The 25,350-nt window shown below is 43.3% G+C and overlaps 2 protein-coding genes across 2 annotated transcripts; one reads left to right on the top strand and one right to left on the bottom strand.

Annotated features, from left to right (window-relative positions):
• Nucleotides 1–1,069: 1,069 nt before the first annotated feature.
• dact3b (dishevelled-binding antagonist of beta-catenin 3b) lies at nt 1,070–10,159 on the top strand (the record flags this gene model as incomplete). Its single annotated transcript, XM_079225455.1, has 4 exons — nt 1,070–1,300; nt 7,446–7,578; nt 7,950–8,060; nt 8,625–10,159. 4 exons carry the CDS (start codon nt 1,070–1,072, stop codon nt 10,157–10,159), a joined length of 2,010 nt encoding a protein of 669 aa, XP_079081581.1.
• Nucleotides 10,160–10,780: 621 nt separating this feature from the next.
• Nucleotides 10,781–13,070, bottom strand: c5ar1 (complement C5a receptor 1; the record flags this gene model as incomplete). Its single annotated transcript, XM_079224893.1, has 1 exon — nt 10,781–13,070. One exon carries the CDS (start codon nt 13,068–13,070, stop codon nt 12,027–12,029), a length of 1,044 nt encoding a protein of 347 aa, XP_079081019.1. The 3' UTR covers nt 10,781–12,026.
• Between the last annotated feature and the right edge of the window lie 12,280 nt (nt 13,071–25,350).

Genomic DNA, 25,350 nt, shown 5'->3' with positions numbered 1-25,350 from the left:
CATCACAGATCAGCGAGTGAATGCTGGGGAAAGATGCCAGTCCTCGATCCTAAAGAGCATGAGACTGAAATAAATGGGATGCTTTTGTACATAATTAAGACTTTTACTAAAACTGTGTTGTTGTGGTTTTTTTTTCATTATAGATACCACAACAAAATGCTAAATAATGCAATAATGTTAATATAGAAAATACCTATTATCCTATGTCTTTGTCTTGGAGAGAACCTCTCAGATGCTAATTCTTCCAGGGGCACAATAACATGAAATAGGATACGTCACTGACTTAGAAATCCAAAACAAGATGTATGTTGTTGTTGTTGTTTTTTCAAAACATGAAATTGCTCATCATTCCTCAGTATCCTGAAGGCAGAGAGAGAACGATGTAACAACATATTATTTACAACAAACCCAACGCAAAGGAGCACAGTGACGTCCCATGAACCCATACACTGCGTTTCATAATGTCTTGTATGTCTCAGCATCTATATGTGCATACATAACGGTTATTGCTGTCCATTGTTACGGCTTCTTTCCCCACTTTATCAGTCCGATTATTGTTACACTTTCATTTATTGCTACACGGTGCCTGTTAGTCGTTTTCAGGATACTAAGATCGCAGCCTAGCGCTCCACTCCCATAAATAGCCGTCCCCTCGAGCAGCCCATTAGTCCCAGACCAGCACGGGGAGAGGGGAGAGGGGTGAGGTCGCCGTCATGAATCAAGGGGGATGGGACAACGTCACGCGCAGCAATCCCACAGCCTTCTCGCGACCAATGAAGGCCGAGATTGGGTTCGCGAAGAGGGGCGGATGACTCCCCCTCTCTCCCTCCGCGGCTGATCGCAGAGGGCGGGGCCCCGAGCTGCGTCTGACAGCTGCGAAAGAGCAAAAATGTATAGCTCCAAAGCTGCCATACTATCACAAGGTATTGGGATGCAGCATGGCGCTTTATAGCCAGCGAATGCCCTCGTAAATCTGGGCCAATTAGAGAGCACTAAACAAGGGTGCGCGGGGGGTCGGGGGTGTGGAATTTGCTTTTATTGTGCATAAAAGTCTGGGATCTCGGCTGCCATGCATCGCGCTTTCTCGTTCCCGGTGACTGTGGAGCGCAGTCGGACCAAGGAGCGCCTGGAGGCGAGTCTGGCCGGGCTGTGCGAGCTGGAGCTCCGCAAGCAGCGGCAGGAGTGCCTGGTGCTCGGGGCGCTGGCTCTCGGGGACCCGCTGCTCGGGGACCGCTCCAGAGGAGAGCTGGCGTGCTTCAGCAGCTGGGGACAGGAAAACTTGACACTGAGGCGCCAGCTGGTAAGAAGTTTGAGCGTCTTTTTCTGCGTGTTTGGATTCCGGCGGACTCGCATCACCCCATCCCTTATCCAAAAAAAAGTCCCACATAGTTTTCAATATCCAGCTTTTCCAGCTATGATAACTGCATTCCGCTTGACGTCACATGGACTCTGGGTCTGGGCAGCGCCTTTTGTGTCGAGGTGACCTCTATCTGCGGGGAAAAGTTACTCCACTTGATTAATAGGCCCTCTGTTTGAAAGGATGTAATGCGTGTCTGCTTCGGGCTGAGATTTATGCTTGTGGGTAACGAAATCAGGGGGTGGAGCACCCGCCGTTTGTAGCCAGACCGACTATTTAATGGCCCATTGTTCCCTCATCATGGACTTTTGTAGCTTTTACTACTTAACAAGCTCTTATTTGTGCTCTCTGCGGATCATAAAGGGATTAATTATATATATCCTGCTTGTATGTTGGTGTTATTTCACGTCATACGCATCTTCCAAATAATTGATGAGGTGGCTTTTTCTCACGTCGAGCTCGAGCGAAGTTGCACAATATATGTTCCCAGGAATAACGTGAGAATAAAACAAGCAAAAAAAATGGGTTAACCGAGACAAATGCAACTTTGAGTGACAGCATAGCCATCTCCCACAGAAAGTTTCACGCACCACTGAACTCGGCACTGTAAACAATGTGGGTTTTTTGTTGTTGTTATTTTTTTACAGTCTGAGTTTAATTTAATTAATCGTTATGCTGCTTAATTCCATTTTGGGGGGTCTGTGTGTTTCTGCTCTCGTGCAGCCCCGCTGTCTCAACATTGCTACAATAGGGAGCCATTATTAAAGAGGGTGAAAAAGAAATTAAATCAGCCGCCTCCTCTTCACACCTCCTTCTCTCCTCCCTCCTGCTCCTCTGCCGGGGGTCTAACAATAGGCGCGTATGGAGCAGAATACTAATGATGGCGACCGAGGCCCCAGTGAGAGGATAAGACTCTGGGTCTATGGCATGATATGATATATGGGCTCTGTGGTTTATGCTGGCCTCAATGATTACTCATGTGAGCTTGTGTGGACTGGTTTCTATCATTCCAATAGAAAAACAAAGATTAAGTTCATTTTATAAACCAATCTGAAAGATGTATTACAGGAGGGTATAGGGTCAGGTCTTTTCAGTGCGCACACACACACACACACACACACACACACACACACACACACACACACACACACACACACACACACACACACCCTCGGTGTTGGTGGAGCTGTCAGCACATTTCAGCCCGGCGTCTCGTCCACACACTGACAGGAGGGCAGCACATCTCTAACGCCAGTGAAGGAGCGACGCACATGGCTGCGTAATGTTCACGTTTTCATTTTCCGCGTCTGCGAATCGATGTTTATTAACTGCTGTGCTCACACACGCGTGAGAGTAATTACACGGGGTACTCCTCGGAGAACACCCCGTTTTTTTTCCTCACTCTTATTGAAGTCTCAAATTAAGTCTTCAGGTCACCATCTGCGTCCAAGCCAAATCCCCAATCTCATTTCCCATGTAGGTTAAAGTCTCCAAAATGCGCAGTTCAACAGACCCGTGGGGCCTGCCAGCGCACGCCTGCGCGTGCACGTAGATGCCTTGCACATGAATGTGGGCCCAGACGGGGCTGAGAGGCCTTTGCTCCTGGATATACAGTGCGTGGTGTTGACAGCTGTGGGACACCAGACAGCAGCTGGGAAAGCATGAAGCTCTGACCTCCCTCTCAGCTACCTACTGCTGTTTGAAGAGAGTGGAAGAGAATGCATGAATTGTGTATGAGTGTGTGACACATATATTTGTGAGGAGGAGCGTTTGATTTTTTAGAAACCTCGATTGATCTGCAGTTTTATTTCATCTTGTGTGTACTTTCCCCCTTGTGCAGGATTTTTGGGGCATGCGTCTGCAGTGTGTTTTGCTTTCATTGTGTGCCTTCGCTAAACTGCTGGCTTGTCATCTATCCGTGTGTGTGTGTGTGGTGTGTGTGTGTGTGTGTGTGTGTGTGTGTGTGTGTGTGTGTGTGTGTGTGTGTGTGTGTGTGTGTGTGTGTGTGTGTGTCCTTGTGTGAAGATAACAGCACATCATTAGTGAGACCATCGAGCGCTTCTTCTACTCAGCGGAGGCCGATCACTCGTGTGGATCACTGGGTGGTTTTCTTCCGCTTTGTGGTGGCACACGAAGACAAAAGGGGAACCCAAATGTCTGTGCCTTATTTAGCTTAATTTGTACAAACGTGCACTGATTTGCAATCAGGCGAATGAGTTTCTGAAAATGCATGTGCAGGAATATACACATCCACACAGACATGTGCAAACATTATGTATACAGACATACCACGAGGTGGACTGGTGCCACACACGGGCAGCCTGGTGCGAGTCTCTCAAGAGACTCCATTCACAGCCGGCCCACCCTGCCGCTCTGCCCACAAGCCTCGGTGCACGTAGGACGGCGTTGGAGCATGCTAATGAATGCCATTCACTCACTGCGCTTGTTTACACTCTGGGTGCACCCCTGTGCAAACTTCTGTCAAATTAGAATTCATCATTCAAATGTAATCACCATATTAACATAAAGCATTTATAAGGTGTGTGTCTATTTGAAGAAAGAAGGGGTCAGTAGTTTAGCCAAGCAGTGGAACTGGCGGCATGGTGTCTAGTGTGTGTGTGTGTGGTGTGTGTGTGAGTCTCCGGCCTCCCACAGCCCTCTCTGTATGGAGCCAGTCACAACATTGCTTCAATTATAGAGGGTCCAGCAGTGCTGCTGCAGGCTTCATGTGCCCTATTCCATGCACTTTTATATCCTGGGCTGGCGTTACCGTTTCAAACTCCTTCAACCGGTGACTCCTTAGAGGTTTAGTCTACAGATCAAAAACTTATTTTCAACAGCCAGGGTTCATATCAAGCCTTTTTTTTTCACGGAAGGCAGAATTGCAACGTCTCTACACGCTTGGCCTCCAGATTCTTGTGTCAAACGGTCTGTCACTTTTCCTCTACCCTCCCCTGTAGCCGAAGATGAAACCTGGGAAATCAGCCAATAATCTTACATTACGTTGTCCTGGATTCACCTGCCGCAGCTGGTCAGTATTTCTTTTATTGAAGGAGCAGGTGGTCCTGATGTGCTGAACACCCAGCATGCAACATCTTAATGGTAGGTGAGTCTGTCTGCACCGTGTCCTCTGTCTCCCCATCCCCCTGCCAGCCTGGAGCAGGGGATGCAGTAAAACAGTAATGACACAGCGTGCAGAGTGTCAAGGAGCCAGTGTGAGACCATTAATAATGGAGTGCAATCAAAAGCCCTGCTTGCAAAATGGTCCCTACGACAGTATGAACCCACTACTACATGTTGTATTGTGTTTGGTTGGTTTGTTCATCCACAAATACGGTTTGTTTGTTTTCTGCACCATTATAATTGAATAGCCAGCTCCATGGCTTCCGCAGTGTGTGTATATGTGCGTGTGCATTTGTGGGCATGCTCCACAAAGAGGCGGCAAGCAATCAAATATTTAAATTAGCATAATTGATTAATTGATTTCCAATAGTCTCCCCTCCTCCCAGCTACTTCTCGACGCCACACCAGTAGCTAAAACAAAGCTCCCCACTCTCCGTTTCTGTCACACAAAACCATATTGATGGAGGGATGCTAATGCTTTGTTTATAGTAAGACAATAAGCACTCTTGTTGAGACAAAAGAAATGGCAGTGTTTGGGGTGAAGAGGTTGTGTGGGTAGCATAGGTTCGCGTGGGTCAATTGCCCCTCAGCGGCGTTTATATTATGACCGCATTTTGTCTGCAGGACAAAGGAACCCGAGCTCAAACAGCCATTGGCGCACAAACCAAAAGATCACTCCAGACTAGCTTCCTGTAGTCTGGGATTTTGTTTTCTCCTGATGAATTACAGTTTTGAGGAGATAACTCATGCACCGAGAGACAAGCACATGCTTTGTGTTCAACTTTGAGCTATGGAGGAGGTTAGGGAGTTATGTAAATGGTATGTGGTCCAGAAATGTGACAAATGTGACTTTTAATGAAAAAGAGTCTACGGATATGCTAGCAGCTCTGAGTGGAGGCACAGTGGCTCTTTGGGCTAAACGATAACATCATTTTCACCATGTGCATCATCAAACCACAGTATTGGACAAGCGCAAATATTGATCTGATGATGGCAGAGGAAGGGAAGGGCCGACTGTTCACTAAAGTGATTACAGTTAATCCTCACGGGAACGTGAGTGTGTGTGCCAAATTACATCATCAATCTATCCAAAGGTTTTCGACATGTCTCTAAAACAATAAAATATTGCCCTCATGGTGGCACCAGGGGAAAGGTCGACCATCCGTCTAATAGTTGTCGAGACTTCTTCTTCTTCTTCTTCTTCTTCTTCTTCTTCTTCTTCTTCTTCTTCTTCTTCACAAACAAGCTTTTTATTTTGCATCCTCAATGCTAAATATATTCTTAAGATTCAATACTCCTTAGTTCTTTAATTCCTTCTTCTTCTTCTTCTTCTTCTTCTTCTTCTTCTTCTTCTTCTTCTTCTTCTTCTTCTTCTTCTTCTTCTTCTAATCCACATTCACACAGACCTGATGGATGTTTCCCCTTTTATTTGGTTGATGTCACAAAAAAAGAAATATTAACCTCATGGTGGCACTAGAGGAAAGGTCAGGGGGTTATTACCATGGTCAGTAAACTTTATCCTGCACCATGAATTATTTACAAAAAATTCATTCATGAAAATCCATCACACAGTAATTAAGATATTTCATCCTGGACCAAAGTGGTGGGCTGACTGATAGACCGACGTTGCTACAGGCTAGAAGGGCTCTCTACGACAACCTCTGCTTCTGGATCATTTCTCAACAGCTGTTTTTGCACACCGTAGGGTTTTTATTTAATTTCTATATGCAGCGTTTTATTGACACAGACACACAAATGTACAAAGACAGTGCTCGGGGAGTGCAGCCAACTATAGCAGTAGTCTGACGGGTGCTCCATCATAGCAGGTTTGTAATGTAAGAAGTGTCACCTTGTTCCAAGGACATGCTCAATCTTCTGGTAATGAAGTCTCCTAATGAGCCTTTGAGTGTCAACGGTATCATCTCCAAGAAAATGAAGTGTGTGTGTGTGTTTTACCCATCTTATGGGGACATCAATCTGCTAACAAAGTCACATTTGTGGGGTCTCATTTTGCTTTTGGTGACAAAGTGGGACAAAAGGCAGATAAAGGATCAGGTCTGGGCTGGTAGCGATTATGGTATGGGAAAGTCTTCAGGAAATGAATGTAAGTCATTGTAATTATCTGTGTGTGTGTGTGTGTGTGTGTGTGTGTGTGTGTGTGTGTGTGTGTGTGTGTGTGTGTGTGTGTGTGTGTCCAATCCATGTGGACAAGCGTGCAATTGTCTGCAGATGTCAGGACGTGTGTCAGATGATGCTGACATGAGACTGGTGCAAATTGTCTGGCTGGCTGTACAAGCATGTCAGATTTCACTGTCTAGTGTGTGTGTATATATATATGTGTGGTGTTTCTTTCTTCTTAAATTATGCTTTATTTCTCTGTCTACGTTAGCAGTATGAGTAAGCACTTTTATCTGCATATCGTGTGTGTGTGTGTGTGTGTGTGTGTGTGTGTGTGTGTGTGTGTGTGTGAGCGTGTGCGATCATATGGAAGACCTCCCCCTACCCTTTACAGACCTTGAATTATTCATGTTCTGAATCACTGCTTCGGCTGGAAGAGAGTGTCAGATATGGATGCACAGTGGTGACCACGGTTGTATTTTAGTAACTAGTCAAGTAGAATCTACATCTGAGTTGTGGCATTTTGTGTTTTTGCTCATTTAGGTCATTGTCCGTCTTTGGAAATAAAGTGACTGCAAGAATTCTAGTCTATTTTACCTTAATTCAAATACAACCCATCCACCCATAGTATAAAGCCCTTGCGTTGCGTTTACAGTGAAGCATGCACAGCTGTGTGTCTGTCATTAGCGTTTCGGCAAACCAGTCATTTTATTGCGAGGAACTTCTTGCTTTGTTGTTAAAATCACTGATTGTTTCCTCACACTGTCTAATTAAAAATTACTTCTCAACAGAGCAATCAAATACAGACAGCATGAAAACAGCCTCTGTGTGTGTGTTTGTGTTTCAGAGCGCCCTTCAGAGTTCCCCATGGGGCCTGATGCAGGCGCTGGAACAGCAGGCGGGAGAGCTGAGGATCGACACGGACGATGGCTGCCATGATGGCGCCCAAGGAGACGCAGGCGACAGTCGGCCGAGTTCTGGTACTTCCACAGTTTTAAACCTTTTCTGTTGTCTCAACTCTTAAAGCATGGAGTTAACAGCTTTCTAAATGTGCTCTTTCTTATTTCAATAAAGCCATTGAGCGGATTTTCTTTCTTTTTTATAAACAGAATCTCCGCAACGAAAACTCATGTTTCTTTGTCTCTTTGCATTTTGATACACGCTTGTAATGAGTTTGTTATTTCTGCTCTTATTGTTCGTTCATACTCCAGTTGCTTGTAATTTTGTTTTGTGGCATATATGCGGAATACGTAGAACCACTGCCTGCATCAAGAAGCATATTGTTAGAGCGCTGGAATGATCAGTGAACTATAAGTCATCCCCTCTCCCTTTCTCTAATTGCATTTCCTAGGTTTCTATGAGTCGAGTGAGGGTCAATCGCCTAAAGGAAGATCCTGTTCCACTGAGCCCACAGAGGCAGCCTCCCCCTGGGCTTACACCAACGACAGGCCAAAGTCTGTGGGTAAGAAAAAGTAGCAGATCTGAAAAGACCGTGGTACACAAATACACATACAATATTGTTGTTCAATGCGTAAGTGAAGCAACACACATTATTGTGTGTCATTTTTGCATTATCAACCATTAGAATCAGAGAATGTATTCATCTCTTTTTCTCCTCTTTCTCACATGAAGAGAAGATGGCAGATGTGTTATCCTTATCTGGTATCTATTCTCTTGCAAATAATCCATAAACATAAAAAAAAAATAGTCAGGAAGTGCGGTGATCAGGTGGTGAGAACAAGCTGCAACCACCACAGAGATGCATACAAGCGCACTGTTTTACAAGATGTAATAGTCTATTAAATGAAAACATGTGTTTAAAATCGGCCCCAAGGCATAGATTAGATGTGAAACAAAGCACTAAATCCTTGTAGAATAGCGACTGACTGCATTCTGAAGTGAAGTTTCTGCATCATTCCCTATCATACACTATTATGTCTAATTTATAGATTGTCTTCTTCGTTTGTGGTGTAATAATTATGCCCACTGCACCCTGACCTACAACTAAAATATTTTCTGTTATTAGGAGACCCCCTAATACTGAATGGAGAACTGGATGTGCCAATCCTTCGCAGCACCCTACCCCGCTCTTTCTCTGCCCCTTACCCACCTCTGGAGGGCATCGCAGAGGAAGGCGCAGCGGGGGAGTACTGCCAGTGGGACACCAGCGGAGCCAGCCAGACCTGGCAGCAACAGGCTGCAGAGGATCATGTCACAGAGCAGGACTACCAGCAGGCTTTGAGGGTAGAGGGTTACATCCTAAGTCTCATCCAGCGCCATACCCTCGCCCCACGGCCCTGTCAGCCTCGCACCACCCTGAGCCCCGACGCCCCGTACTGCGTTGCCTCCGGACACGGCTCCCTACACAGGAGAACTCCTTCTCTTACTGCAGAGCAACACTTTCCTGACCCCCACTTCCAGCCCCACGGTGACCTTTCAGCAAACCCTAAGGGCCAGGGCTGGGGTTGTGACCTGCAGGAGGGGGAGGCCTTTGGAGGAGAGGCCCCATCTTTGGAGGAGGACTGTTATCTTGCTCTGCCCTACCCCCAGTCCAGGCCACACTCCCTGGCCGAGAGGCTACAGTCACCTCTGCCCTCCCTGGACCCCAACTGTGGTGTTGGGGCTCTTGACCTTTATTGTGAACCCCCATCCCCCCAGCATTACTTTCATCCACAACTCCCTATTCTTCCCAAACAAAATTTAGTAAGTGCTCAGTATATCCCTGGGCACGCCTGCCATGCCCCTTTGCGCTCCCCCAGACACTACAACTCAGAGCAAGCCCAGCCTAAGGCCAACCGGGTTGTCACCTCTCCTGAGCACCCGAAGACCAGAACTTCTAAGAAGAGCCACAACGAGCGACCAAGAGCCAAGAAATCGAGCAGTAAAGCCAGTCGATCCCAGTCTGAAAACAGCCTCCTGGGCCAGCGAGTGTTGCCTGAGCGCAGGTACAGCACCACAGAGAGGCACCAAGGCCGAGGGGAAGTTGCTCAGAACCAAGGCCAAGTCGCTGGACAGCAGGTGGGCAACAACGGCGACAACGGGAGCCGACGTTGGTGCTCCAACCTGGAGCTCAGCCAGGACGAAGGTGAGACCGTGCCAGGGCAGTCACATCGACGACCACCGCGAAAGGTTCGCCACGGTCAGTCTTGTCCCCATTCCCAACCGCAGAACTACCACCACCAGCAGCACACCCAGCGCTGGCACCCCGACTTCCAGGAGAGAGCCCCTCTCTGTCATGGAGAGGAGGGCTACGCCGGCGCTCACGCTGATGCTCGCGCTGGTGCCGCCCCCGCCGAGTCCGAGTCCAGCATGAGCGAAGTGTATTCCCCGGCCTCCAGCTCGCTGTCCAGTGACTCGGATGAGAGCGGGGGGCTCGTGTGGCCCCAGCAGCTGCCACCACGCCTTGCTTCTACCTCCTCCTCATCCTCACCTTCACCACAGGCAGCGGCCAACGCCCCCCCTCAACCAAAAGCCTTTGTCAAGATCAAAGCCTCCCATGCTCTCAAAAAGAAGATCCTCCGATTCCGCTCAGGCTCCCTCAAAGTCATGACTACTGTATGAGGAAATGCTGTTTCAAACCCATACACTTTTCTACTGTGTTATAAAGCCATTGTCAGAGCAACACTGTGGCTGCTACTGTTGGTCACCGATCATTTGTTAACTAACCAATCCAGTTTTGAGACGCTACCTACCTCTAATTTCAGTATTGTAGTGAGAGACATTTACTTTAATGGGTATGATTAAAGATCTGCTGGAGATCATTTGGTTGAATTTATCTTGTAGTTGACAGCCATCAGACTCTAGACTAATGGGCTTCATCCTGCTCTAGTTGATGATAATTGGTGTGACGTATAGTTACACTGTGTTGACATGGACCACACTGAAGTGACTGAATATGCTGCCAGTTGGTCAATCTTGATGCCTGTTGGCCTCATAGGTAATTCATCAGATTAATTAATTCCTACAGTGTAGACTTGGCCAAATGCAAGTTTACACAAGTAATAGGTACATTGTCAAAAGCTTCAAGTCTTGCGAAACACCAAAGCTCTAGAAATTACATGGAAATATTTTTTGGCCACACTATTTAACCGGTCCACTCATTTTCTTGGAAGTTTCCTGGAAAAGAACTGTAAAACTATTCATTATTAACATTATTAATAGAATATGCATATTATTGGAAAGTTCATGCTCAAAATGTGCGAGGCTATCTGACTTTCTCTGCAATGAAGAAACGCATTTAAACACTGTCTCTATTTTCCCACAAATCAGTATCAGATAGTTCTTTCCGGGAATTATTAGGTTATCTTTCTGAAACTACAGACCCATGAAATTAAGCACGACTAAAAACATTACTTCAGTGTGTAGTAAAACTTGAAGCTTTAGAGTCAGGATTTGTCTCGTAGTGAGCTTGCGTCCAATAAAGAAAAAGGCAGGAGTGAATAAATGTGTAATAGTCCAAATCTGTTTACATTTGGTTCTCCCACAGTTTTAAAAATGTATGGTCTGATTGTCAATCTCTGAGCAGGGAATATCCATATTGTTCACAGGTACTCAGCTCTGCCTCTTTGTAAACATGTGCTACAGGGACCAATGAGCATCAAGAGGTCTGTGAGTAGGAAATGGGTTAAGTAGAGGCCATAGTAAGGGGCCGGTGTATATGCATGCATGCACATACAGTACGTATACGTGCACATATTAATTGAAACATAGGAACACAGAATTGGACACTCTTGTAAATATGTGTGTTTCTGTATATACCATCACGTGGCCTTGTTTGGAATGAATGTAGTATGTAAATAAAGGCTTTTTTTTCTCTTAGTTTTGGTAGTTTAACATATTTTTTATTGTTTTGTTTATTCTGTAATTGCCCTGGCACAACAAGATTATGACCGAGGTGATTTAGAGTGTAGCTCCCTCTTGTGGTTTATGCATGGTAGGCTTCTGTTATACAAGACAACATGTCTGTGTCTTAGAAGTAAGTATTACAAGAACAGTTTATTAATTATTTAGAACAACAACCTTTAGATTATAACAAGCAAAAAGCAATAAAAAGATCTGATCATTTATAACAGAAATGCCTTCAAACACAGTCTGGGGTCATCCTTGTGTAAGAGTTATTACTGTTGTGTAAGACATGAGTGTTCACAGGAAATATAGGCAACCAGTTCCTGATTTGCAATCTTGAGGCAGTCATGATAACATCTTTGCATTTCATTCCACTGTATCAGCAAAACTGCTTCTCAAAATAGCTTCTAAAACCGCAGTGTTGGGCTGCTCAGAAGTTCCAATGTTGAAGTTTGTTTTTTAGATGGAGTTTGTTTAAAAAAAGTTCATTCTAAACACAGACAGTCTATAAAACCCAGTGGTTAGGATGCCCACATTCAGTACTGCAGGGAGATTGCAAAAGCGCATCAAAGTCAACACAGCATCAGATTTTCGTCGTATCCCTCCCATTGCTCGAGCTTTTGGTGTCGGTGTTAGCAACGCTCATCTTAGTCGTGGGGTCCTCACTGATGAAGTTCAGCATGTTGCGCAGGGAGCGGTTCATGCTTTTCTTGAAGCCCCGTCCCAGACACACATAGAGCAGCGGGTTGAGGCAACTGTTGAAATATGCCAGGCACAGTGCTAAAACTTGTGCCAGGTAAACTTTGGGACTGTGGGGGGAACTCCGAGGGGTCGTCAACGTGAGGAAGTCCAAAGTGTGCAGTGGGAGCCAGCACAGGAAGAAGCTCAGCACCACAGCGATGATGACCCTCAGTGTGCGCTTGGAGCGGGCCCGACCTTTTGACATTCCGCCCTCTGCTCTTTTATACACCACCAAGTGACAGAACACGATCACCACGAAAGGGATGATGAATCCCACCAGGAAGCGGTAGGATGTGACGAGCCAGGCGCTGAGGGAAGTGTACACCGTCACACACTCTCGCTTGTCTTCACCTCTTTCAATCTCCTTGGTGTAGACAAACTGGGGGATGCTGCCCACCAGGGCAAAGCACCAGACAGCGACACACACGCAGACAGCCCTCTTTGGACGCCTGTTGTTCTGACACCAGACGGGTCTGCTCACCAGCATCCAGCGGTCCACACTGATCAAAACCAGCTGCAGGATGCTGCAGTACATCAGCAGGTGAAACAGGCTTTTGACTAATGTGCAGGCCAGCGGCCCAAAGTGCCAGTGGTCGTCATGGGCCAGAGGGATCATGAGCAGAGGGAGGGAGAGGCAGCACAGGAGATCGGCCAGCGCGAGGTTGAGGAACCAGAGGGAGGTGACGGAGCGAGGCATGCAGAACCCCGTCACCCACACCACCACAGCGTTACCGGGGACGCCCACAAGGAACACCAGGCCGTAGAGGACCAGAGACACGATCTGGATCGGTTGAATCTTAGGCGTCAAAGTGTCAGGAAAATCAGGCAGTGTGTAATTATCGTCTGATAAATAGGCGTAGTTGCCATAGTCTTCAAAGTTAGCCATGGCTGGTTTAAGCTGTAAATGGAAAAGTTGTCAAACATTACAATAACATTTTTAGAAATGGATGGACGTGATTTAATGGACTAATGTTTAATGTAAAACAAATATTAACTTTCATAATTATGTGTGAAGCTATAGAAAAGTCAATAAATTAGTACAACACAATCACAACAGATGATGAATTAGTTGAATTATCTTAAAAGTCAAATATAGTTAGAATAAAAAAAGTCAACTTACAGTTTCAGTGTCCTGTTGCAGCTCCACTGCTGAAAGGAAGTTATGAAGCCGTTCTGCTTTCAAGTGGGTTTTATACACTCACACATACACACACACACACACACACACACACACACACACACACACACATACTTGCACAATGTCCCTCCTAAAAAAAATAACTAAGACTTCTTCTTCTTTGGAAACAGTTTAACTTAAACAAAAAATACTATTATTTATGTTTCTTATCTATTCTTGTTCTGCTGCTGTTTCACTTCAGATGAATTGACTGACATAAAAGCAAACAGTATTCAGTCAGGAGGAGTTTGTAGATAGTTTTCAGTATAATTTTCACATTTCACAAATGTCATTTTGTAGTTAGATTACAGGAAAAATGTTTGTGGATTTATTTATGAGGTAAAATGTTCTACTTAACTGTTAACCAATAGAAAACCAACCTATTTTTAGGCCTCTGCTCGAAAATTGCATACCCAAACTAAAAAGGGTGTATCTCTGCAACCACAAGGGCTCTTTTAATAATTTAGGTCATACTAAAAGGTACACATGTGAGATTTCTTTCAGATGTGTAAATATCTGTCTCTATGTTACTGGTTAAGAGTAAATGAAGATGATACACAGCAAAAAATTAAAAGGTTTCAGGTCCGCCTAGAAGAAAAGCACTTTCAGGATGATTATTTCTTTGAGATGATGCAGCTGTAAGGTCTAACTCTAACCCAAATCATAACACAATATGTGAACATTCTCTCTGCAAAGGTTGACTTTGATAAAGTGAAGCAGAACAAAGTCAGAGAGGGTTTAGTACAGAGGAAATTCAGGCAAGGTTTTCAAAATTTGCAATGGGGCACATTTGCGCACATCTGTGACATTTTTGAATTTTTTCATGTACCAAACCATATATTTCACTTGTATATTACTTATGGTGTTTAATACATCCAAATACAGCAGTTTTGGGCATTTTTTTCATAAAACAAGCTATGATTTACAGTTTTATATAACAATCGCTCAGTCTTCCTGGTTTTTACGTTATACAAACCCTCAGAAACAAAAAAAATAAGTATACGCATCAGTGGGACAAAATGCTTTATTGACAAATTCATATTTATCATTTTACAATAACACAACAAATTATATACAAGTTATTCACAAAATCAGCCTAAACACAAATGAGAGTATTATAACACAACTACAATCTCAATGGTGTCTACAACTGTTACTGAAAAGCAACTCGAGCTGCCTGCCTTTTTTTTGGTTCAACATGGCCGACAACAAACTGAACGTCCACTCCTGTCTGCCAGAAAGAAACAAAGTCTATGACAGTGATTTTGGTAACATTATGGAAATGTCTCATTTCAACTTTAGTCAGCATTTGTCACCCACATAACGAATGGTGACAAATAATGTAACATCTGGATGTGGTCATCTCGAAATGCTCCACAGATTCAGGACAGCAGCAGGTGGATCCAGAGCAGCGCCTAATGAATATTATACTGAAGCTAAAACTAGGTAAATGTCCTCAAAAGCCACCTCTCGGGTCAAACTGATGACAATGACAAATATGTTTAATAAGGTACAGAGATGAAGTATAAATTAACAAAGCACAAACTAAAGAAAATTGATTGTCATAGCAGGAAGTTCTCTTTTATCCCGATAACATCAGTGAACCCTTAAATTAGGAAACGAAACATAAAGATGCAACGTCAGCAAAAGTTTTACTTAGAAGTAGAAAAAAAAAGAAAACGCAAACACAATACTGCTGAAATCTCTGCCGCCGACGTCAGCAAGCTGACTTTTGCGTGTGTGAGAATGTATGTTTGTGTATTTGTGTCTCTGTTCTTATGCCTACAGCCATGCGTGTGTATTCATATTAATGCGAACACAAATGTCAGAGTTGGCGTGTAGCTGTTTATCGGTGTTTGACATCTAAAACTAATTTTGATTACTTGTGTTTTCCTCTTCATCAACATTGGCTTTCAGTTCGATCTCCGCATCATCTGTCAGTCAAACTCTGGGTTGGGTTGTCACAGTTGTTGCAAGCAGGATGTTTCCTCACTGGGTCTCCGAGGTTAAATCAGTTGAGGGCTGGAGCGCTGCTCGGTGGAAGGGTGGGGGTGTCATCTCTAAATGCATCTGACTGAAGGTCTGCAGGGGAAAAAGTACACTGTATTTATCTTATGTTTTAAAACCATTTACATCAAACTTTTGGCATTACTGCACAGTGCACAAAACAGTGTACATCTGGTATTTTCAGCAGTAACTCCCATACAGATCCACAGCCACTCCGATCAGGTTTTTGAGCTCTCTGCATTGAAAACATATGCTAACAGAAAAAAAAGGTATTCCTGAAACTAGGAAACTGGAATACAAAGTTAGCATAGCATATATTTCTCTTTTATTGTAGATGTAACCTCCGTGTATTTTTCAAAATAAAGGTAAAAAGGAGTAGAGTCTTTTTTAATGTAGCTACCTGATGTGTTTTCAAGTGTATAGCTTTAAACATTACTTTCCCAAGCAACCCGAGAATATAATACATCAGATCGATCAGATAATCAGATTTTTAAAGATAATCAATTTGTTCTTGTTGGCTGTGGCTCAGTGGTAAGCATGCCCATCTTTCAATCAGAGCATCAGTGGTTCAAGCCCCGGTTCCGCTAGTCGATGTGTGTGGGAGTGAACTACTACCCAGACTTTCTGCTGAGAAACTCATACTTCATGGCCACCACAACCAAATAAGTAGCACTATATTACAGAAGATTATCACATAGAGTCATCATTTCTGTGGCGCCTTGTTTCTCTCATTCTGGGTGGAAAAGTAGGTGTGATTATATTATATTATCATAGTCTATGTGATAATCTTCTGTAATATAGTGCTACTTATTTGGTTATGGTGGTCATGAAATATGAGTTTCTCAGCGGAAAGTCTGGGTAGTAGTTCGCTCCCACACACACACACACACACACACACACACACACACACACACACACACACACACACACACACACACACGCACACACACACACACACACACACACACATTCTCCCACCAAAAATTAAAGGAACGTGGTGACATAAGTGCTGACTCTGTGTGATCATCGACCGTATTTGGTTGGTTTTTCCATTAAAAAGCTATTGTCAAATGAGACAGAAAACAAAAACGACAGTAGCTTGTTCAGGTTTTTTATATTCATGACTTCTTCTCAGGCTTTTAAATGTGTTTATGTTCCCAGCAGCAATCCCAGCAGAGCATTAGGATGTTTGAAAAGATCCTGTTTCTAATCATCAGAGGAGTGTAAAGCAGAGAGTATGATAACATGTCCAACTCACCAATAAGTGTTAAGCCATGCTGCTCGTTCAGTATAACAGAAGTCTCCTCTTCCTCCTCCTCTTCTCCCCAGTCTGCAATGTTGGCAGGAGGGATGCACTGCTCCAAGAACAGGTCCTCCTCGTCTTCCTCCATGTCCATGTTCTCCGGAGGCCAGCGCAGCTCTCCGCTCTCCACTTCGTTCACCTCCGTGAGTTCCACAACGATGGAGGGTAGACGCTCCTTCACATGGTCGAGGTCCAGCCGGTTAAAGGTGGTCTCTGGGTCCAGGACAACCTCGACGGGGTCTGGGAAGATCTGGAGGAAAAGGCCAGAGAGCTTACTGAGAGTTGAGCAGAAAAGTCCAACCGAAAGTACGTTTAGTTTACAGCAAAATACATTGATGCTGCATTTTTTTTATAGCTTTTAAATCAGTTTTGACCACTCTCATATTGACATATTCTATCTCTCACACACACACACACAAATACTGGGCTTGTACTTATTGAGTCTCATGGGTTTTAATTCTCGTTTTGATCAGCATTTGTGTCACTACTGTCTCGCATTTTGTGACATTTTGTGTTGTGACACTTCTTTGGTCACAGTCCAGGTGGAACGTACCTGGAATGACAATCTTTGCTCCTTCCTTTGCATGTCTTCACAGTTTGGATCTCCGCTCATCTCCTCCATGTATCTGCAGAGGAAAGAACGCCATAACAGAGACTAGAAACAAACCATGGAGACATTCTCCTTCTTTTGCCAATATGAAGCCTGCCTTGGTAAATATTTCATTCTTTTGGAAACAAAGGTCCCCCATAGTTTTGTAGAAAATATCTCATTCTAATTGATCATATTCTCGTGAAAAAACTGTAAAATCTTCCACACCGAATATTTTTGGAGGTCAAGTGAAATATATTTTCCTCGTAGAATAATACAATAAACCCCAGAAATCTGCAGTGACTGACAGCTAACTGGACAACCGCCAAGGGAAATTCAGCCAACAAATTGCTCACATGACCTTGTTTCTCTCACTCTTACATGTCTATCTGACTCTCCTCCCACCGCACAGCAGAGGTCCACAGTTGGACCGTCAGTGAGAGGCACCGGATGACATCAATCCATCCGGTTTTCTATGAAACAACCCCCCATAATAGCTGAATTACAGTATCGCAGTATATCCGACATCCAGGCTTTTGATTGGTCAGAGATGTTCTGTCCTGCATGTCACTGGCCAAAGCCGGTCTGAATATGTGTATTATGTGACTGTGTGTGAGTCTTCGAACACACACACATTGGAACACACTCATACTTCAGATTAGTGCAAATAGGGTTTGATACAAAAATGGATTATGTCCTCTGTCGCTCATATTTTGTTTTCTTACACGGAGGCCGGCAGAACAAAAGTGCTGTTTTTGCTCTCTCCGCTCTTACAAAGGGCCGTGAGCCTGAGAAGCGGAAGCTTTCGGGGAACTTTATGTCATCTCTCAGCCGCTTTTTTTCACCAAACATCAAAGTCACCTCTATTTCCTTTTTAAGCCCTAATCGTTTTCCCTTCATCAGATTGTATGTTGGATCCACAGTCTCTACAGTATCTGTAAAGTAGTCACTTGTTTCAGTTACATGTGTGAGCCTGTGTCCACATTCATCCTCAAATCTGTTTATAGTCTCCAGAAAAGCTGACGGGGGATTAAGACCGAGGATCTTTCCGAATCCTCTTTTTATCCCCCTCTCCTGCTCCCTCTCTCCTTTTCTCTCACTGTGTCTCACTGTCTGTCCGGCCGCTATAAGTACCAATCATGGTTTGCTGTCATTCAGAGGCAAATGACACAATCTGTTAAATCTTGCTTACTCTTTAATGAAATGTCATTGGAGAGACATATCCAATCTCCAATTGTTCTGTTTTTAGACCCTGTGTAGGGTACTTTTTGGTATTTGCTCAGAGCAGCATGAGTCACATTGCACACATGCTACGTCAAACTCAGGAGATAAATCTAACTATTTCCTTCACTGAGCGTTTTTGGTCGAGAACAGCAGGATATCACACAGTAGAGGGTAGATAAACAGCAGATTAATGATATATATATATATATATATATATATGTATGCAAGCTAGTATGCGCTGCACACGATAAACCCTGAGTAAAAATCAAAGCATGGTTTGTTAATCACGTAAATGAGAGGAGATAAGATATTAATTAGCTTTTAGCTTTTAACTGTCACAGCTGGCTCAATATTATGAAGGATCGTCATGAAAAAATGATGCAGAATGAATAACAAATGGTGGTTAGGAATGTAATGTATTTACAGGTCAAAACTATGTCGTTCTAAACTTTAATACTAATGAGCAAATGTTAGCTTGATAACATGCTAGCATGCTAACATCCGTGTTTACCTCAACACACTTCTGTGCCAAAGTGCCGCTTCATTAAGCTGCTGTAGCCAGGCAGCAGACTGTTAATCGTGTTAAGATTTACAGCGTTTGTACCTCTTTAGGGTTCATTCTTTAATTAGGTTATATGCAAGTACACACGCGTGGCTGCCATGTTTGAGAAGCATACGCTTTAGTTCATTCAAGTAGTACATTACGTTTGAACAAGTGAGAATTTCAAAAATTGCATCAGCTGATTTCTCTCTCTCTCTCTCCCAGACCTAATGTTTCTTTCTGACGGCCTTAATGGGACACATTTCAGGCTTAGTGTCTCCGTCAACGTCCTTAAGTTCATTGTATGATGTGACAAATGAAGAAGCACTAAGCCAGTTTGCACAATCGCCAAAACGAGGACGCCCTGTTCTCATCTAAATAGGATCAGCTTTGGGAGGATGCTATCATTTTTGACCCACTTGTGAATGTGCGCAGCCCTACAATTCAATTTCTGATATTACGCTGCTGACAACTGTGTCACACTAAGCTGTGTGTGTGCCACCTGTGATGGAAACTTTCAGCTATTATGATGAAGAAGCTTAACCTCCATGTAATCCCTCTCATATACACTTCCTCTAAACACCTGCACGTTTCAGCTCAGTCAACAACCAGTCCACGTGATCAAACAAGCAGTCACACTATTTTTGAAAAATGTACAAAACAATAAAAATAAAAAAAGATTATAATATAGAAATTGTTGAAGGGAATATATAGAGTTTAATGAAATGAGAATACATCTGAAATGTTCAGTTGAAATGATTGAAAATGGCTTTCATTTACATTTCTGCAATGCTACACGCCACACTAAGATTAGTGTGACCATGAAGAGAAAATTGTGGCAGAAGTGAGACATTAGTGAAAATAAACAAGATAGCAAAGTAAGTGGTCAGCACATATTTTCCTTTTCCCTTGTCAGAAACATTTAAATCGTTGTCTTGTTTCTGTTCTACAACTGGACTTTTTTGTATTTCCGCTGTCACTTTCTTGTCTATTCACACAGGAAATTGTGAGATAAATGGGCCACAAACTGATTAGGAAAATGCCACACGCCTACTTGTCTCACGCTGTTCTAATGCAATTAATGAAATAAGGTGAAGAAATTCTGATTTCCCATTACAGCAGACCATGAGGTTTTCCTATTTACACATCTCATGTTGCATGATTCAAACATATGCTCAGGACTAAAGAAAACTCTTGTACCGAGTTGAACCATTTAATAGGCTCAAAAGCTTCACGGCAGCTAACCATTAAGTGAGGGTTTTGCAAACAACTGTTTTTCAAACTCAGGAATGAACTTTTGCGATATTGATTTTAAAGCCAACATGGATGATAAGTTGCTAAAATGCTCAGAAGAAATGTAAACGTATAGTTTAATCCCAGCTGAGCAAACATCTAGAGCTATTGATTGTATGATTAGCAAAAGCCCCAGAACAGCGACTAAATAGACCTCGTGATGAAACTCATTAGTCAACTGTGTACTTCCTTTCTGTTTGACTTTGCCTGATCTCATCTTCATGATCAGAAGATACACACTTTACTGTTCGCCTGCATCATGTGGTCATGTGGAGTACATTAAGGGGGCTTCCACCTGGGAAAACCCCATAGTTCTTGCTAGTGTGAATACTATTTGTGCCTGAAATACAAACACACACACACACACATGTCAGCATCTTCTTACCCCTCACTTGCAGTCAGGCAGATGTCTTCTCCATCTTGGAACAGCCTCACGGTTGTGAAGCCTGTCTCCTCCACAATGAGTACAGGTGACACTAGAGGGGGCGCCGGAGGAGGCGAGCAGCCCCCACAGCATTCCCCCTCCGCAGAGGCCTCAGCCAGGCTTTTGGCCTCCAGGGCGAAGCCTGGATAGGGGGAGGGGGATCCCGAACCCTCAAATGTCCCGGAAGTTTAGCAGAGGATCAGGACGCGGTTGTGGGCCTGATTTCCTTTTTCAGTTAAGACAGCACCTGTCTCACTTGTCCAGCTCTGCTATCCCAAAGCCTACATGTGTTCCTGTGTCCCCCGTATCCAACTTCCTTCCTCATGTCTCGCTCAATATGCCTCCCTGTCCCACCCCACCCAACTGCCAGGCTTTGGAGAGGAGCAGGATTAACGTCTCTTTCGATTACAGAGGCTGGATGGGTGACGTCAGCCAAGCTTGACGGTCCCCTTTGATGAGTTGGCATACTGGGTAGCTGGTGCATCTGTAGAGAAACATATAAAGGGCACACAGATGGCACATGACTCCACTATTGATGAAAGCGAAATTAACACGGGGGGGAGCATAAATGCTCACAAAATGGACAAGGATAGGATTGATATGAGCTCCTTTCTATTTCTTCCCCATCCCATGTCTCTCTCTCTCTCTCTCTCTCTCTCTCTCTCTCTCTCTCTCTCTCTCTCTCTGTCTGTGTTCCTAACTGCGTGTGCCGTTGCTCCATCAGTGGATTTAGATTTGGACGATTCATGGAATTAGCCCAGGGATCAAGGGCTCAGGATGGGGGTGGCGGGTGTTGGGAGATATATATAAATATATATATATATAGATATATAGATCTATATAACAGGCTCCAACTATGGCTAACAGGCAGAGTTCTGCTAACAGCCGTGTGTAATCCTCTCTGTAGGCTAAATCAGAAGGCTATATATGTAACAAGGTGGTGGAGCTAGTGCAACACAAAGTGACTGACGAAAATCTGAAAGCATCTTCCACATAATGGTCATGTGTGTATATATATATACACTTGTATATATATATATATACAGATATTTATAGATATATGTATATATGTATATTTATATAGACAGTATATTCTGCTATAAACATTGGAAAGTTTATTATTTGAAATTCAGAAGATCATCAATTTCCTGCCAATTAGATTGAATCTGCATGAAATGTTTGCATATTTAAATTGCACGAAACAAAAATCAACTGAGTCAAATGCAGCTTTTATTAAGAAGCACTGTCGCTGTGAGCTGCTCTTCACAGACAGTAAAGTGCTCGTTGCAGATTAGTTGCAGCAATGTGTGACTTGTTCAGCTGAGGAGCAGAAGACTCAGTGGCGGCAGCTAGTGGGCAGGTGAGGAAGGGCAGATGTTCCAAGAAAAGGTTTGCATCTGTATGCCCGGGCATACAGATGCAAACCTTTTCAGTCATCTTCCACCAAGACCAATCAAATCAGACTGATTGATTCATACTATCAAATCAATTGATGGTGAATTAGATTAGATACAAAAATGTTTTTCCAATGCCTACAAGCTTTATTAATGAGCAACGCTCTGCAAACCAGAAAAACTGCACACGCCTTCGCCTCTGTCAAAAATTTTCAGCAACTACTCTTTTCCGAGGCAGAAGCAGGTAAGGAACTCTCCACTTATTCCTGTTGAAGTCAAGTTCCTGAAAGGTCATTACTATGAGTGGTCAGTATATTTAAATGTACCTTTGACAAATTCATATTGTGGCAAGAACATATCAGTCACAGCTGTTATTGTTCCCTGTTATTCTCCTCAACTACTCAATATGACTGTAAAACTATTCCTATTGTATGTGGGAAGTCTCCTAATGTAAAAAGTTCAAATGACTCACGGCTCAGTGTGTCGCTGTTTTAGCCAAACCTAATCCAGAACAACCAAAAAAAGGAAAGAGCCTTGTTCCTGACATCCCACCACCAAGTAAGCCTCTGTTCATCTGAGGGGGAAATAATCCACATGTTACAGAGTTGAGCAGCAAATCTATGTATTGAAATAGCTAATCTGCTTTGCTGACCCCACTACAGGAAGAGTAGTTGCCTTCATGGCCAAGCTGAACATCGCTCACAGCACTCCCTATCACGCTGGTGTCCTGAAGCTTGTGGACGTGCTGGCCAATGAGGGAAACGCCTACAACCCCGACACGGGCATCTTCACCTGCCCTCTGGAGGGCCTTTATCACTTCACTGTGCACATGTCCGTGTGCGGACGGGCTCAGTGTGCCATATATCAGAATGGAGAGAGCTTGGCTTCGGTGTATCACACTAGTCTGCCAGATAAGTGCAGCCAGGTGGCCAGCATCAGTAGCACAGTGCAGCTGTCTGAGGGAGACACGGTGTGGGTGAATTTATGGGGTCATGGTCAGCATAAGATCATTGCAACGGAAGATAACGATACCATCTTTGTTGGGTTTCATCTAGGGTAACTGTGACAGATAGATAGATTAAATGTGTTCAGCTATGATTATTAATTCATTATCATTGACTGTATAACTGAGCTTTAACTAAATCTAATAAATTGTTTCTACTATCCATTATGAACTTCCCCCCACATCATCTGTTTACAAACATATTTTATATTTAAGAGTTTACGCATACATTTGATCTGTGTCAATGCGTCAAACCAGCACTTTGAATTGTCTTGCCATGTGTTGAACATTTAACAATTTAATGTGTTTCTGGGCAAGCGTTGAGACTTTTGACAAGGTTGAAATTAATGAATATCATATTGCACCTGAAAGCATGTACGACATTAGAGTAATTGTTAAAAAAAAACAGCATGTCAAACATGCATTACTTGTGTAACCAACAATACTTGTTTTTGAAGAAAAACTTACTGGCCCAGAGTATTTTGAAAAAAACACGTAAAAGCCGGAGGCAGAGGCACTTCAACTGATCACCAGTTGGCTGTGTTTAATTCTTAATTCTGCTTGTAATCTCCCTTCTGACTTAGGTTTACTCACTAATTCTCTCTTATCCCACCATTTGTTGTGTTTCAGATGATTAATAATGATTTGATTAGTGAGCGATATGATATGAATTTAAAGAAATGTGAGAGAAAAAAAATCCAGTTTAGATATGTCATATAATTTTATGGTCAGTCACAGATTACATACACATACTTTAACAAACAATTCCAGTTATTTAAAATGTAATATTGTGAATACAGTCACTAAACTCCCCCTTTGAAAACAGGAAGTCTATTATTACTGAGGACAAGCAAGAAGAGTGTGAAGAATTTGACAGCTGATGAAACTTGATCTCCTAGCTGTCAGTGCTAAGTGTCATTTTTCACTATTACTCAACTGAGTCCAAGTCAACCACAAATACCGTGCAAAGACATTCATCACTGCACAGTATTTATATCATATTGTTTAAGTCTTCTGTTGTCATTTTGACCTGCAGCTCCTGTTGTTGTAGTAGTGTGCATGCTCTATCATTCTATGGTCTGTTAGGGTGTGAGGCAATCTTTGCACCAATGCCACTCTCTTCCTTCCTCATTGTCAAACCCACCACATTAATATTGTGTTATTACTTTATGGTTACACTAAACTGCCAGGAAAACTCTATGAAGTCAGGCTCTAATATTTTGTGATTATCACATATTGTTTTAACAATTGGAATCTTTGCATAACCTGTGAGCTTGTTGCCTCAGCATGAGAAGTTCTGCCAACCAGAAAAACAACCTCACTTGCGTCTACCTGCTGAGGGAAAAAAAACATTCTTCTGTAAGGCAGCAACAGGTAAGGATCGCTTTGTTGCATTTACAGATTTGTGATATTTGTATCAGATTTTGCAATCAATTCAAATCAAAAGTATCTAGAAATACGTTTTAGACCATGACTTATTGTATGTAGGTTATGATTAACAAACTCACAAATTAAAGTTTATTCACATGTTTGTTTTATTGTCTTTTGATTTTCTTTTTCACAGTCATGGCATGTGACAACTCTTCCACACTTGGTAAATGCTTTTTAAAAAATGTATAAATTCTGTACGTCATGTATGAATCATGTGAAAAATGTCTGCATCCATAAACACATTTTGCTTTGTTGCATTTGCACCTTCAAAAGTGTCAGGAAATCTTTTTATTTTGAAAATATTTAGAAAAGGCAATACAAAAGAGTTTAAGTTTCTGCCTTGAAATGAAAACAATAGAACAAATTCTTACTGTTTCATCTTTGAACCCAATGTCTGTCCTTGCCCTCGTCAGGCAGACCAGTGGCCTTCACCCCCAAGCTGAATGTCAGTGACAGCTACCCGAAACAACCTGGAGCCCTGAAGTTTGCCACCGTCCTGGTCAACGAGGGCGGAGGCTACAGTCCTGACACGGGTGTCTTCACCTGCCCCCTGGACGGCCTCTATCACTTCACGTTGCACATGACAGTGTATGGACGCGGACAGTGCGCTATACATAAGAATGGAGAGAAAGTAGTGTCGCTGTATCACGCCAATGAGCCAGATGAGCTCAGTTATAACAGTAGCCAAGTGGCCAGTATTAGCAGCGTGGTCAAACTGTCTCAGAGAGATGAGGTCTGGACCATGCATAGGTTGTGGGTCGACATGACATCTTTGCAACA

The sequence above is a fragment of the Taurulus bubalis genome, assembly GCF_910589615.1.
Source record: "Taurulus bubalis genome assembly, chromosome: 10".
Lineage (NCBI taxonomy): Eukaryota > Metazoa > Chordata > Actinopteri > Perciformes > Cottidae > Taurulus > Taurulus bubalis.
This window is presented reverse-complemented; position numbering and strand designations above follow the sequence as displayed.